The sequence below is a fragment of the Anguilla rostrata genome, chromosome 6 (genome assembly GCF_018555375.3).
Source record: "Anguilla rostrata isolate EN2019 chromosome 6, ASM1855537v3, whole genome shotgun sequence".
In the NCBI taxonomy this organism is placed as follows: Eukaryota; Metazoa; Chordata; class Actinopteri; order Anguilliformes; family Anguillidae; genus Anguilla; species Anguilla rostrata.
Window position 1 is genome coordinate 29,441,497 of NC_057938.1, and position 17,166 is coordinate 29,458,662.

General features: G+C 43.3%; 1 protein-coding gene across 1 annotated transcript in view; it reads left to right on the top strand.

Moving 5' to 3' along the window:
* Positions 1-14,099: 14,099 nt before the first annotated feature.
* The window catches only part of snrnp200 (small nuclear ribonucleoprotein 200 (U5)), a 209,745-nt gene continuing 206,678 nt past the window's right edge, over positions 14,100-17,166 (top strand). Inside the window, exons 1-2 of the mRNA XM_064341033.1 lie at positions 14,100-14,192; positions 14,344-14,409. Coding sequence (XP_064197103.1) covers positions 14,365-14,409 — 45 coding nt within the window. The 5' untranslated portion in view covers positions 14,100-14,192; positions 14,344-14,364. The remainder of the gene's footprint in view (positions 14,193-14,343; positions 14,410-17,166) is intronic.

Genomic DNA, 17,166 nt, shown 5'->3' on the forward strand with positions numbered 1-17,166 from the left:
CGCGATGACATAATTCATTGTCTTAAGTTGATATAGTAAATAAGGCTGTATTAGTATTACTAAATGTGTATGTATGAAGTTGATTTTTTAAAATACAGTTTATTATGTGTATTTTTACAGGACTTACATTTTAATAGGTAACGATGTCCAGTTATTTCTCAAAAATACGAAGTAACAACGGGCAAGCACCAGCTATGATAATCGCAGGGATTCATCAATTCGTTTCACAATTTCCTAGTGAGGTTACAAAGTTAAATTATGTATTTTTACTAATTTTCGAAATATAGTTTGTTCCTGAGGTCAGGTTGCACCCCACAGCACAACAACCTGAGCCCAACATCAGTCTGTTCATCAGTTTAACTTTCACTCCATTTGTAATCGGTGCCATATTAGCCAGTAAACACAAACCCAATAATAAACAAACACAGACCCGAAGTTAACTTAGGGCCAAGCGCATAACCTTGGCAACGCGCGTGCCACTGATGAAACCGTCTATAGCCTGCCAACGTCTTGGAATTATAGCGTGTGCTCTTCTGTTCTTTTCTTGCTTTAGTATTCGTTTTATAATTTTTTTTAATAAAAAGCATTCGTGCTGGGATTAATTTGGTTGCTGAATATTTTCTTCCGGATTTTCTTTGTTAGCCCGTTGTAATTGACTCAAAACGTTTGATACAGTTATGTGAGGTATGCGGTAGTTCTGCGTAATGACACTGTATAGAATGTCATGACTGTGTCTTTTATCGTTTTTTGGTGATTAATATGAGCTTTTAAAAATAAAACCTTTTCTTTTTAAAAATTATTTTGTTGTCCGTACATTTTCAAAATAAATGTGCCTTTTGCAAATGATTATTTTTCAATAAATGTTATGTTTTAAATAAAAAGCTGTTTAAAAAAAAACTTACAACAGTGTCATCTTATATAGTTACTTAAAATATTTAACCATATATGGTCAAGCACACACACACACAGACCCGCCCTGGCCACACCTTTAGACGCATGGTAGGTGGGGCGGGTCTGTGTGTGTGTGTGCTTGACCATATATGATATATAACGATAAAAGACACAGTCATGACATTCTATACAGTCTACAACTTCATAATATACATGGCCTAAATATGCGTAGACATTTCAAAACAGTTTTTACGAGTGTTAAATCTTAATTTCCTCAAACCGCCGACACAGGTTAATTTTCACAGAGTCAAATGAGCTCAAAAGCGGGTGATCTTCAAAAATTTTATCGGCTTGAGCAAGCGCGTTCAATAAATACAGTTCTTCGAACAAAAAGAATGCGCTGTTACCATCAGTTGTTGAGTCAGTTAAAGCAGCCCCGTTTTGAAAAAAGCTTTCCCAAATGATCAGTCCTTTTTTCCCATCCACAGTTGCGGCATCGCCACCACTGTGATCTGTCGTTGACGCATAGCATCGCTGGTCCGGCTTAAAAATGTACTTTTGTCTTTTAAACCGCTGGCTACATCCACATAGCATCTTCTAAAATCACCCCAGTCACAAGCCTCGCACACGGCTCCGCAAGTGTTAATAGGGCTGTACTCCTCATCAACATGCAGGTTGAAAAAACAAATTTTTGGAGCATCTCCATCCATGTCAATATGATAACCGCAGCAGACACCCTCCGGCATCGTCCCCCACTCGCGGTGTAGACCCCCGGCATGGACTCTTGCCAACACTGCAAAAGGCTTCTTTGGTCGCCGCAACACTGTCTGCAGATCGGACTTCACTTCTTCTCCAGAGGTAGGTGTTGAAATTTCAGCGGCAGACATGTTCGTAGGTTACACAGAGCTGATGTCCGATTCTGACAACCGTGTTGTGCAAAGGCCGTTGCTGTGAGATCTTCTACACCTCTGCTATGGCTTCCAAACCAATAGACTTTATACACATTCTGAAAAGTGGGCGTGATCCTGTTTGCATACCCAAGATACTAAATCAGAGCGGCGCAGGCCTATGTGTGCGCACGTGTCTGTGTACTCCCCCCGCGCTTCACAGGGCACCCCACCTGTGCCGCCACATCCCCACTATGTGTCACGGGCGCACCTGTGCCTTCTGCATGCATCTCCCGGCGTACAAAACGTTGCCGACTATTGATTGATGGGGATCTTCGAAACTTTGTGTGGGGGGGGCGTTGCTCTAAAGCTACAGTGGCTTCTGCCTAACTCTGTCCATGCTTACTGGCTCGCTGTGGCCATTTTGATCCTCGCTACTCAGCTGTGAACATCTACCTAGAGACCCTCCGCTTCTGTTTTGTCACAGGAAATCAGCTAAGTAACTAACGCGTGTGCTTTTTTCTACTTTAGCTTTCTTAAAAACCTCTCTTATACCGCTTTAACACTCCTCGATTCGGCTTGTTAAGAATATGCATACATGCCTGGGCTTGTTTTCTTTAAACTAACATCCAAAGCACTGCTTTAAAACTTAGTTACTTACATATTCTCACATATTGCCTGTTTTACTGGTAAAGGATAAAACATTTTCTTTTTTTTTTTTTAAGTTTCAAGCTGCACAAGCACTTTGCCCCCACAAGGAGTGTAGTTACACCAAGCATTCTGAACATTTAAATTTTTTTATTTTATTTTTATTTATTTATTTAATTTATTAAAAAATTATTATTATTTTTTTTTTAAATATATTTTATCCTCACCATCTGGCAGGCACAACCCCCACCCTTTCCCCATACCCTTATCCCTCACCAACCAAACCATATCAGAGGTCAAAAGGTAAAACTGATCAATCAAATCTTGACACTATGTACATCACAGAAAACCGGACCATATCAGAGGGTGCAATATTAAGGGGGCGGGGCAAGGGGCATGGTATCGATCAATCATTATTTTTGACATTAGGTACATCTTATTACTCTCTGAGTACCAGTAGTACCAAACCCTGTTACTATTCTCACTCAGGTCCCAGGAAATTCAACTTACTTTACCATGGTCGACCTAGCGAATGCATTCTTTAGTATACCAGCTGAAAAAGAATCCCAGCACTGGTTTGCCTTCACAGATGAAGGAAAGAGATACACGTGGTCTCACATGCCCCAGGGCTACGCAGAATCCCCTGTTGTGTTTTCTGCCGCTCTCAAAGAAATTTGAATTCCCTGGCGAAAGTGTCTTGGTGCAGTATGTAGATGACCTGATGGTGTGTTCCCCCGATGCTGAAACATGCCTCACAGATTCCATTGCCCTCCTGAAATATTTAGCTGAAAAAGGACACAAATGCAGTTTACATAAGCTATAGGTAGTCCAACCAGAAGTTAAATATTTGGGTCACACTGTCTCATACCAGGGTCGAACATTAGTAACAGAACGCATTGAGGCAATTTTAAAGATTCTGAAACCTATCACTAAGAAACAGGTAATGTCCTTTTTAGGCATAACGGCCTACTGCAGACAGTGGATACCGAACTATGCCGGACTTCAGTGTTGGTGAGTAGTGAACTACATGTAGTTAAACTACTAGTTTAATTACATTTTGCAGTAGCTTGCTGATAGTTCAACTACATTCATATTTGCATAGTGATTCAAGTAGTTAAATTACTCTTTTTTTGCCATTTTTTGTGTAGTTAACTACTGAAACTACAAAAGATTTTGGGCCATAAAAGGAAAGGAATGATTTTTTAAAATTATTTTACCATTGCTTCTCTACTTTAATTGAACCCCCTTTGACCAGCCCTGCCTTCTTTTTCTTTCATCCTGACCGCTGTGAAGGCATGCCCAGGCAATGCATTTGTCAGGCAGCCACCACCACACACTTGACCTTTGTGTAGTGCATGTGCAAAAGGGCGGGCATTGCTCAGTGCTCACACAGCGACAGCGTCATCATGGATAAACCTCAGAAATCTGAGCTAGAGGAAGAATCACAATGGCCATACTTAAGCAAATACATGACACTGACTAGCTCCACCGACAAAACCTACGTTTTTACTTGTGAGCTATGCAAGCCGCAAGTAAATACACTCTCTACTGCGAAGACGTCAAACACAAATCTAAGAACACATATTAAGGTGAGTGTATTAACATTGACTGTGCTAGCCAATTTAGCAAAGTTTAGATACGTTAGCCACATTGTAATATTATGTACATGCAAGTGATTTAATTCAGTGAACGTTAACGTTAGTCTAATTAAAGTCTGGAGCATTATTTTGTCTGACAACAATTATGTTCTATCAAAAACTAACATGTCGATAACCAGCTAATGTCAGGTTTGCATTTTTTGCTGGCATGTGACTTTTTTGTATTATATTTTGTTATAATTTTGTATCTCATGTACATTGTCAATTTGATCATTTTTTTACAAAGTAGTTTGAACTACTTTTTCTAAGTAGCTTTAGTTAACCAAACTAGATTTCTCCATAGGGTAGCTTTGTTGTAGTTCAACTTCTTCCAGTGTGAAGTAATTGGTAGCTTGCAAAGCTATGCTTTCAAAGTAGCTTCCCCAACACTGCTGAACTTACACAACCATTGCAAAACCTAGCACGGTCATGGGTTGCAGCCAATGATACGGTCCAATGGACCGAGAAGCGCTTAACAGTTTTGAATCAATTAAACAACAGCTGGCCAGCACACCAACATTAGGACTTCCTGACATGTCAAAGCCATTCTCACTTGCAGTAGATTAAAAGAATGGGCATATGACTGCAGTCCTTTTGCAAGAACATGGGGGAAAACAAAGGCCTGTCGCTTATTATTCTCAGCAGCTGCCTCCCTGTCTGAGGGTGGTAGCAGCAGCCTCAGCAGCTGTAATAGCTAGCTCAGCCCTTGTGGCTTATAGGCTGCTCACTGTTTGGGTTACTCACACTGTAGCTGAGATTTTGCTTGAACAGAAGACATCGCACTTGTCTACTGCGCGCATGCTCCACTACCAACATTTGTCGTTATCTCTACCCATGTGAAGCGTTGTTCTGGCATTAACCTTGCTACTCTTTTTCCTGCCGAGGAGGACAGTGAAACCCATGACTGTGTGGTGGCTGTTGAACGAATTCGGAAACCAAGACCCAATCTACAGGCACAACCTCTCACCAACCCGGACCTGATCTTATTCTTGGGTGGATCAGCTAAGAGGGACCCTGATACAGGGGCCCCACAGTTTGGCTATGCAGTAGTAACACAGCACACATACTTAGAATCAGCCCGTCTGCCAGGCCATCTCTCAGCCCAGGCAGCTGGGCTGTTTGCACTCACCCGTTCATGCATCTTAGAAAAAGATCACACAGTTACCATTTATACGCACAGCAGATGTGCTTTTGGAGTGGTGCATGATTTTGGAGCCCTGTGGAAAAAAGCTTTCTTAGATAAACCAGGAAATCTATTACACATGCACCACTAGTCAACAACTTATTAGAAGCCATTCTGCTGCCAAAACAAATTGCTGTATGCAAGTGTGTCGCTCACACATCTGGGGATTATCCTGTCACTCAAGGTAACAACCATGCAGACACGGCTGCTAAAACCGCTGCGGGCAGTCTCACTGCCCCAGTTTTGAAAATGACATTGCTAGAAGAGGAAGCTGAACTGCCACATACACCTTTCACCTGCCTTATAGAATGTCAAGCCAAGTGACACCTGCTGAAAAGCGTGCATGGGGGAAAACAGGGACAAAGATGTCTGACATTTGGTATGGGCCTTGTGGTAAGCCCTGCCTACCAAAGGCATTTTTTCCCTATTTTGCAAAGTTGATACATGGAAAGGATCATGCGTCAAAACGGGGGATGGTTGCAACAATACAACAGCACTGGGCAACACAGGGGTTCTCAAATCACTCCAAAACTTTTTGTGAAAAATGTGTCATTTGTGCAACTCACAATGTCGATAGGGGCCAACCAGTCATTAGGTCCAGTCATCCTACTCCTACTGGACCATTTGAACATTTAATGATGGATTTCATTGAACTAACACCAAACGAAGGAAAGAAATATTGTCTTGTAATTGTTGACATATTCTCTAAATGGATTGAAGTTTTCCCCACAGCAAAAGCAGACGCATTGGCAGTAGCAAAGGCCCTGATCTCAGAAATACTACCCAGATGGGGAATCCCAAGGAAAATTTCCTCCGACAACGGATCACACTTTGTCAACAAAGCACCGAACCCGCCTCCAGGCGGCGCGACACCGCTGGATGAAACGTGCAGCCGAGGGCACCTCCGTATCTTTCTCCTGTTCTGGGAACAATGGCGGCTGATATCCGTACTGGCACTCAAAAGGAGAGAGACCGGTGGAAGCGTTCAGCAGGGTGTTGTACGCGTACTCTGCCCGGATAAGTTGACTGCTCCAGGTGGTCGGGTTTGAGGAGACCAGACACCGAAGCGTTCTCTCCAGCATCTGATTGGTGTGCTCAGTCTGATCGTTGAAGAGTCCACTAGAGAGCAGAATGCCTTCCAGAAGCGAGAAGAGAACTGTGGACCACAGTCAGACACGATGTCTTGGGGTAGACCGTGGAGGCGAAAGACACGCTGGACAACAAGCTGGGCGCTCTCCCGGGCCGAGGGAAGTTTGGGGAGGGGAACGAAGTGAGCCGCTTTTGAGAATCAATCCACTATAACCATGATGGCGGTGGAACCATCTGACGGGGGTAACCTGGTGATAAAGTCCAGAGCTACGTGTGACCAGGGGCGATGAGGGATAGGCAGAGGCCGGAGGAGACCAGCAGGGGGACATTGCGATGTCTTGTTCCGGGCACAAACTGTGCAAGCGGCCACAAACTCCCACACGTCCCCCTCCATCCGGGGCCACCAGAACCTCCTCTTAAGAAAGTCCAGAGTGCGTGGATCCCCGGTTGGTTTGTAAGGTGGGACGAGTGACCCCACTGAAGAACCTGCGAGCGCACTCTATTAGGGACGAACCAACGGCCCGGAGGCCCCCCTCCCGGGTCAGGCTCCTGCTGCTGGGCCTCCCGAACCACAGCCTCGACCCCCCAGGTAAGTGGGGCGAGGATGCGGGTGACTGGTATAATGGGCTCAGGAGATCTGTCCCTGTCCGAACGGTCAAACCGACGGGAAAGTGTGTCTGGCTTCAGATTCTTCGAACCTGGACGGTAGGATAGGTTGAAGTTGAACCTATTGAAAAAGAGGGCCCACCGAGCTTGGCGAGGGTTCAGGCGTTTGGCCTCCTGGATGTAAGTCAGATTTTTGTGGTCCGTCCAGACCACAAACGGATGCTCAGCACCCTCCAGCCAGTGACGCCACTCTTCCAAGGCCAACTTCACCGGCGGGAGCTCCTTGTTACCAACGTCATAATTCCTCTCGGCGGGCAGGAGACGCCGTGAGAAGAACGCGCAGGGGTGAAGTTTCTGGTCCTGGGGACACCGTTGGGATAACACCGCCCCAACCCCTACGTCAGAAACATCGACCTCGATGATGAAGGGCAGAGAGGGGTCCAGGTGAATGAGGATGGGCGCGGTGGTGAACCTCCGTTTCAGCTCCATGAAGGCCTTTTCAGCCTGCGGGGACCAACTGAACCGGGGGGAGGTACCCTTAGTCAAGGCTGAGAGTGGGGCAGTGACAGACCTGAACCCCTTAATGAAGCGCCGGTAAAAATTAGCGAATCCCAGAAACCGCTGCACCTGTTTGATGGAGTCAGGCCGAGGCCACTCCAGTACTGCCTTGACCTTGCTGGGGTCCATCTGCACACTGCCCTGTGACACGATGTACCCCAAAAAGCTGACCGTGGAGGCATAGAACACGCATTTCTCTGCCTTGACATAGAGTTTGTGTTCTAACAACCTGTGCAGTACTAGTTTGACGTGGGACACATGCTCCTGATAGGTTTTTGAAAAAATCAGGATGTCATCCAGGTACACGTAAACAAATAATTCCAGCATGTCCCTGAGCGTGTCATTTACTAGCGCCTGAAAGACCGAAGGAGAGTTCGAAAGACCGAAAGGCATGACAAGATATTCGTAGTGCCCCCTAGGGGTGTTGAATGCCGTCTTCCACTCATCCCCCTCACGTATACGTACCAAGTTGTAGGCGTTTCTGAGATCCAACTTGGTAAAGATGGACGCCCCCTGCAGGCGCTCAAACGCCGTGGCCATGAGGGGGAGGGGGTAGCAGTTTTTTACCATGATTTTATTAAGTCCCCTATAGTCGATGCAAGGTCTAAGTCCCCCGTCCTTCTTCCCCACAAAGAAAAATCCAGCCCCCGCTGGGGACGTAGAGGGCCGAATGAAACCAGCAGCTAGAGCCTCATCAATATAACTCTTCATAGCGGCTGTTTCAGGTCTCGACAAAGAAAACAAACGGCCCCTAGGGGGTGTAGTGCCCGGGAGAAGATCGATGGCACAATCGTAGGGCGTAGGTAGGACGGAGGCCTTCTGTTTACTAAATACTTCACTAAGTTCAGTATACTCCACAGGGACCCCGATGAGAGCGGGAAAACCCGTAGACTCGAGAGAGATAGTACCAGAAGGGGCAGGGGACTCGAAAGACACAGGAGTCGAGAGCCTGCGGGGTTCAGAAGGGAAGGAGCCTCCAGGAGCAGGAGAGACAAGAGGGGCATCCAAAATAGGACTGGGGAACTCGAGAGAGGAAGAGCTCATAGCAGCAGGGAACTTGAGGGACAAAGGACTGAGTTGAACCGAGTCTGGTTCAACACAACGAGATGCACACTTGGGACCCCAACTCAACACCGACCCCGAACTCCAATTAATATGAGGATTGTGCTTAGAGAGCCATGGGTGTCCCAGGATGAGTGGTAACTCAGGTGAATCAATAATGAAGAACTGCATCTTCTCAAAGTGGGTGTCGATGCGAGTTTTAATGTGGCCAGTGATTTTGTCAACCCTCCCTGAACCCAACGGTCGACCATCCAATGCCGTGATGTCAAGTGGATATGGGAGGGGAGATATAGGCATGTTAAGGTTTCGGGCCAGGGTCGCATCAATAAAACAGCCAGCCGCCCCTGAATCTAAAAACGCGGGGAGGTTGTATTTGATATTACTCCATGATAATTCCACTGGTAGAAAGGTGCGGTTATTGGCTGCCGTGGGGGGATTATTCAGACTCGTCAGAGCTTCCCCCTGCTCTGACGAGTCTACTTTTCTCCCTGAATTCCTTTCTTTTGTATTTCAGGACACCTACGAATGTAATGACCCGCTTTCCCACAAAACAAACAGGACCCACTGCTCATTCGTTTTTCTCTCTCTACCTGAGAGAGCCACGTGCGCCCTAATTGCATGGGTTGCATGTGTTCTCTGAGGGATGGTAAACCCCCGCCCCGAAATGGAGTGGGAGTGAGCGCTCTCTCTCTCTCTGTTGCGTTCACGGATCCTATTATCAATCCGAATGGCTAATGAAATCAATTCATCGAGTGTGTCAGGAATGTCGCGGGTGGCTAATTCATCTTTAATTTTTTCTGACAAGGCATGCATAAAGATTGCCGTCAGGGCTTCCCTGTTCCAACCTGATTCAGCAGCTAAAGTGCGGAATTGAATGGAGAAGCTACGCTGGTTGAGCCCTGTTGTAACCCAATAAGTCGTTTAGCTGCCTCCTGGCCGCTTATGTCGTGGTCAAAAACTCTACTCATTTCAGCCACAAAAAGGGTGGAATCCGAACAGATAGGAGTTTGCTTCTCCCACACAGCTGTAGCCCATGAAAGAGCCCTATCTGAGACAAGTGATATTATGTATGCTACCCGGGCTCGTTCTGTGCAAAACATGGAGGGTTGTAATTCAAACACTAAGCTGCATTGGGTGATAAACCCTTTACATTTTCCTGGATGCCCGTCATACCGACCAGGTGTCGGCATTTTGGGTTCACGGTGTGTGATTTGCCCATGGGGCGGGGCTGGAGGTGCTTGTTGGACCGCAATGTTTGGTGCTTGGACTGCAACGGGTGGAGCTGGCTTCTGTAAATGGGCCAGTATTTCTTTTAACATGTTGGCATGAGAATTCTGTTGTTCAGTGATGGTATGAAGGATCTGCTCATGGGAGCCTAACATGACTCCCTGTGCGGCGATCGCCTGTCCATGTGCCGCTAGTTGGTAATCAAGCGCAGAAGGGTCCGCTGGGTCCGGTCTTGGCAGACTCATTCTGTCACGGTTGAGGAGGGTGGGACGCAATTGTGGACCGAGGGGATCTAAAAGTTAACCCTGAGGGGTAACCACAAAATCGCTGAGCGATAGAAAGGGAAGGGGAAATACCAAATAAAGAGCTGAGTAATCGCTCCCTCCACTCACTGAAACTGTCAGCGGGCTCAGAAAAGAAATGAAACACCGCCGCAGCGTAGCTACCCAGAAAGAAAACCCCCACTAGAAAAACAGAGTGGAGTCACTTACAAAAGAAAAAGGACACTCGCAGCCTGGCGGGTAGAAAACAAAAGGAAAACTAAAGAGACGAGGGCAAAATGTCCTCCACAGCACGAAGAGATAATCAGCTCGAGAAGAAACTAAATGGTGATCAAATCTGGCAGATAGGATCAATACGGTAACTTCTGCCGATTCTTACACCCCTACACACCAAGAGCATGACAAACAATGAGTCTGCGCTGAACCCCAGAAATCAGGGGCTAGATATAGGCCTCCCACACCTGACCCTCATCAGGGACAATTAGCTCAGAGCAAATGCCTGTGAGGTGCCATCACCTCACCATAGCACTCACACACCTGCCCCTCGTCAGGGTTAATTAACCCGCAGAAATCAGAGTGAGAGGTGCCACCACCTCACAGTCTTAGATAGCCTTTATCAGCTTCAGATCACCTAGCATGAATTATCAGTTTTACAAGACCCAAACCCCCATAAAAGAGAAATTCCCTGAGCTGCAACTTGGGACCCTGGGTAAGAGTGTTCTCATGTATGCTTTTGTTTGCAAACATTAAAGCTTGAACTGAATATTGTGCGTAAGTCTCTTGACTCTTCTCACCGCCGGTGGATGCAGATAGAATTTCCACCACAGACTTCACCTGTGAAAGATGGGATTTGCTATAGTGTGATAGAGCACATGAATGATAAAGCGCTTGCAGTAGTTTTGAACCTGTTTAATACAGTCTGGCATACCGGCCAACTTCCATCACTTTTTCTTGCCTATTACATCGTCACAAATGCTCCAGGCCCACAAAGAATATATCTCCCCATTGAACATTTAGGTACATTAGCCAGTAAAAACATCAGATACACATGCAAAATGGACATATTAGATTTGTCCCTGGTCGACCCACACTCCAGTTCAGCAAGTGGCGGTAATCCACCAAAAAGTTATTTGCCAACTGCCATAAAACTAAGAAGGAGAAAAAGAAGAACAAAAAAATGAAGAATAATAATAAGCAGAGAGCCATCAGTAATGCTCGTATGACTTCACCTGGGAACAATGGGGTTTGCTATAGTATGATAGAGCACATGAATGACAAAGGGCTTGCAGTAGTTTTGAAGCTGTTCAATACAGTCTGGCATACTGGCCAACTTCCATCAATAAAGAAATAGGCAGTAATTGTGCTGATCTTAAAACCCAGTGATAGGTTCCCAGTTTTATTTAGTATACATATATATTTTATATGTAGTGTATTGTGTTTCCGTTTCTGCCATTACTGTGTCTGTAGTTTGCATGCCTCTGTGTCTAGCCCCTCGGTAGTGTGTCTCAGTATAACACCTCTAGTGTCTGCGGCAAGGATGTCACATTCCTATGCTAAATGGCTGCGAGGGTCCCCAGGAAGGGACAAGACCATTTGTCTCCGGCCCGCCACTTAACTCAACCTTTTGATATGTATAACTGCAAACTGTATATCCAGACACCACACAGCGTGATCGGCAGAGATTCTCTCAGCGCAGCGCCCGAATGTGCTGGGTCTGTCTCTCCCTTGCGCATTGAATTAAACAACAAATCCTCTGAGGAAACTTTGTCAGCGTGTTCTTCATCATCCTACATTTTACTCCACGAATAAGGGCAAAATATCCTAACACCAGTAAAGACTCATCAGACCCTGCCAGTTATTGACATATTGCTTTAACATCCCACTTAGGTAAAATTATGGAATGAATGATAATCGAAAGATTGAGATACTTCCTTGAAAGTAGATATTTATTTCCCCCATATCAGAGTGGATTCCATAAGGGACAAAACTCTGTGGACTCCGTTTCTTCTTAGAGTCAGATTTTTTAGGAAAGCTCAGACCAACAGAGAAGGTGGTAGAAGTCTTCCTCTATGTGGAAAAAGCATATGATAAAAAAAACTAAACTAAAATCATTAAGTATCGATGGCAAAATGTTAATAGGGTTTGGACTTCTTTGTCTGGAAGGAAAATACAAGTAAGGGTGAGTGCAGATTATTACAAGCACGAAACCATCCAGACCCACAGTGCACCTCCTGTGCAAGGTCATCCGTGAGTGAGTGAGTGATCACAATTTGCAGCGCATGGCCCACGGCGGCAGTCCTGCGGCGCTGTGGGAAAAATGTGTATGCAGTTGAGAATGGAACTCCACAGGGTAGTATGCATATTCCACTAAAATTCAATATAATGATTAATGGTATCTTCTCTCACATAAAACAAGATATGGGAAAATCTCTGTATGCTGATGATGGGGCTCTCTGGATAAGAGATGTGATAATTTATGTGATAAAATGCAAGATGCAGTAGAGAATTTGAGGTAGAGAAATGGGCAAACAACTGGGGATTTAAACGATCAATAGCAAAAACACAAGTGATATGTTTTTTTGAGATGCCACAGGCTTATCTGCTTAAAAATGTATGGACAACCATTAGACCAAGGAGAAGTGGTTAGATTCCTTGGAGTCTGGTTTGACGAAAAGCTCACCTGGAATGAACATCAGAAATAAAAAAAATCAGAAATAAATGAAAGAAAGTTATTAATATACTGCTCATCATGACAGGAATAGGGAGCAAATAAAGCAGATAAATATATACTGGACACTCTTTAGATCATCTTTACACTGTGGGTGTACAGTACATTGTATAAATGCCAGCAGCAGAAACTAACCTCAGGAAATTAGATGCTTTACAAGCCCAAGGTAGTAGTTACAATTTGTAGTGGTTCATTTAAAACATCCCAAGTATCAGCAATGCAGGTTTAAATGGGAGAAATGCCTCTAGGAATCAGAAGAAGCAAATTTATGCTTGCATATTTGATTAATCTGCAGGGGCACAGACATTCACATCCCACTAAGGCTATTTTAACAGAATTATGGGAACACAGCTAGTCCAACTTAAGAATGGTAAATAGACTGCGTTTATATAGCGCTTTTATCCAAAGCGCTTTACAATTGATGCCTCTCATTCGCCAGAGCAGTTAGGAGGTAGGTGTCTTGCTCAAGGACACTTCGACACGCCCAGGGCGGGGTTTGAACCAGCAACCCTCCGACTGCCAGACAATCGGTCTTACCTCCTGAGCTATGTCGCCCAGAAGCATTGGGTGTTTAGGGGATGCTAAAGTGGGATTTATAGGATTGCGCATTCTACTGTATAGCCCTATAGTTACAATTTACTCAATTCCTCCCTGGTTATTCCCAATGCCAAACGTAGACTTGAGTTTACGACAGGAATCGAAAGGATAATCTAGTTTCCACCTGTTTGTAATATGCAGGTTCTACTGACTCCAAAACTTAGACCTACGAGTTGTACTTAGTAAAGCTGAGGCCAAGGTTTATATAAAATTTCATATGCACAAAATCTGGCAAGAACACTGTGACAATGGGGAAACGGGTAGACACTTGTATAGAATTAAAAAAAACAAAACACGTTTGCTGGAGAATGAGGGCTGGGAGAATGGGGGGTTGGAATAGGAAAGAAGAAAGCATTATAAACCACTTAAGAGTTGGTCATACAGGACTAAATGATACCTTATATAAAATAGGTAAGCATCCAACAGGAAAATACATACTCTGCAATGAACCGGAATCAGTAGAACAAATTATTTCAATGTAAAGCATACGGTAAAGAATTATTTTTATCATTGAGAAATGGAAAACACTGTATATCTTATACTGACAACAAAATATTCGGGTACACCATCAGCATTCCGAAGGAAACTGGTTTAGTTAAAATAAATAATTGTTTTTCTGCCAAATCTACTGCTCCACGCTACAGTCCAGTTGGTGGCGGTAATGCACTAAAAGCTGGTTATCAACCGCCATTAAACCACGACGAAGGAGGAGGAGAAGAAGAAGAAGAAGAGGCTCACGGGATACTACCCATACGCACAGCAAACGCAGTCGGTGTTATCTTGGTAGCAGTCGTACGTGTACGTTAGCTTCTCAGTAGTTCGTTAATTTGCTGATTTGTGTAGTATGCAAAATAACGTATGGTTTTTTAATTTAAGTTACTGAGCTTGGTACCTTAGTTACCTACACATCTAACTTAAAAAGATATTCTGTATACTTTTTGTGAAACAGTTGCGACTGTATTTTGAAGAGATGGCGGATGTAACGGCAAGAAGTTTGCAGTACGAATACAAAGCGGTAAGTGTATACTTATGAATAAAATTACAGCTGAAGGTTGAAGGGGGAGAAAATGTATGAGCGGTGTTGTAACTTGTACGGGTTTTTAGTGCCGCCGGATTAACCTAAATTGAATAAACCAGAGATGAGCCAAAATTGATTTTTTTGGTTCGCCGCCGTAACCATCTTTTTCGTATGCTCATTTCAGGATTCGCTTAGACATATTTGAAAAATTGCAATGTGATGCATGTACAGACTAGACTTGTTGGTAATTTTTTTTACGTAGATATGTAAAATTTCACATGGAAGAAAAAGGAACATTACGCTGCCAATTTACAAGATGGCCGCCTACCACGCTCTCCTGTTCAACCATACTTGGCCACACTGTATGTGGCTACGCCGCCTGGCGCTGCCAGGGCAAATTTCATCCCCTATTCTCTTCCGGTGTTACGTTTCCACTTACGTTCGCTTAATGCGTAAGTTCGCGTCAACTTGACTACCTTGCCCATAGACATATTGGGCTGCGTCCGAATGGTCTTTTTTTTTGCTTAGGAAGTTTCCTAACTGAGGAACTGACCCGGAAGTATCTAAGTGGCAGCCATGATAAGAGCTGTCCTAATTCTCTAAATGCTGAGGAAAGGTGCTTCAATGCTTCCTTTATCTCCTTTAGCATAGGGCACACTGGACCGTCCTTTACGAAAGGAAAGGAGATAATGCCGTCCCACAATTCCTTACGGCAGTAACATTTAAAGCGAAGCACCAATCGGCCGTTTACGAAAACAAACCATCAACATGACTGAGTTGTGTGGTGGTTCCTAAGCTATTATATGCATAGGCTTCTAATCAGCATATTAACCATAACACAGAAGTCTGTCTTTCAAGAAAAAGGAATATGAGACGTTTTAGCCAGATGTTTTTCATTCAACATGTTTGAAACTTAAGAATGATGTAGTAGATTGTAGGCCTAACATGTTAGGCCTACAATCTTCCATTAAATTTATTTATTTTCATACAGTCATATTAATTGTGATTCATGTCAATAAATATGAGTGGATAGGAGGGTAAGCGTGAGCAACCATTCTCAATGTGACAACCATTTCGTTTCACTTTTGTGACTGGTAGCCTATAGGGTAAACGTCCCTATTAAGCCCACCAAATCCGCTTTTCAGACATTTTTCATGTATACTGCCCCAATTTAAGTGAGAACATTTTAGTTATAATGGAAGTCTAATCTCTCATTTGAAGTGTCAATAATTCATTTATACCAATTTCTAATGTTTTTATTGTTTAATTTGTCAAAATATGTCAAAAGTCTGGCATGGGCTTAATGGGTACCTAATGTACCATTTAAGCCCATGGGTGTTCCAAATAAGCCCACTTCATGATTTGTTGATAAATAAATATATATTTAAAAAATCTTAACAATACAAACTTGTTCTATTCAAATCTGTAATCTCTTAGCTCTCAATAGCTATTTTCATTTTGTCTCCACTCCTATCCTATAGCCTGTAAATGGCATTTGAAATAGGCATGACCAGCCTTTTTGCTGTGTTGTCAACACAGAAAAAGTTAAACTTACAACATGTCTTCTTTGGAATATAGCCAAAAAACTATTTACGAACAAAATCAAAACTATAGTGGAAATTACTCTTCAATACTTCATCTTTCAATATGTGTTGTCATTTTGTCTGTATCTCTATCCTATGGTGTGCTGTTGGCATTTGAAATTGGCCAAAATTTCTGGTCCAGTCAGCTGGTTGAAAGTGCAGGTGTTTTTATGAAGATTTCTGAAGACCGACTGACTGAATGAAAAACAATTTCAAGTTCAATACTAATGTTCTAAGGATAGTAAATGAGTCAATTTCAGGATTTACAATTAAACAATAACTTTTCAAATGTTAATCACATTTAGGATAGTAGTTTGAAAACATTGTAAAAACACATTTTAAAACCATTCAGTTCATTGTGGAGTAACATTAAAACATACAGTTCATTATGAGGAGACATCAGTCATAACATATTGAAGCTCATGTATCATTAGCCTATAACTTAAACAAAATAAACAAGAAAGATGTCAACATTTCTGCAATTTCTACTTTCTCCTAGACTAAACGTAGGCCTATGCTCTTTGAGGTGATTGTATCGTTTTAGTAAGGCTATCATTTGCTCCATGCTCCATCTTAGTAGTGTAACATAACAGGTTATAGGGTGGTCTAAGCTTTATTTTATTTGTTTGCTTCAATCTTTAGCCCACGTTGTGGTTGTCTTTGTCTTGCGCTAGCAAGTCGTTCATGGCTTTCATCTTATTTTTGTAGATTTTCAATGACCTCATGATTGCGCGAATAGAATGGTCCAGGTCCCTACAGCCCTGCTTTGCAGAGGATGAACAGTAAAGATTAAAAAAATATTGCTAATGTTAAGATAGAACACAGGCCTATCCAGAATTAATTGACCTATGCAATATCACTGATATTTAAATATGGGTATTAATTATCTGAATTATGGAGCTGATTCATCAGGTGAGATCAAAATTATGGAGGAAAATGGTTCAAAGGTCAAAAGGGAGAAAATCCCCATTGAAACACAGTAAAGTGGGCTTAATGGGAACAGGTGGGCCTAAAGGGAACATCAGTGAATTTATGGTTAAAAGACAGAATATTTTATTCTACTCACATGACATTAAAAAACAACTATATGAAATAAATCTATATATGGTGCACTAACATAATATGAAAAGTATAAATTGATCATGTAGAGAAGTAATTAGCTATACTCATT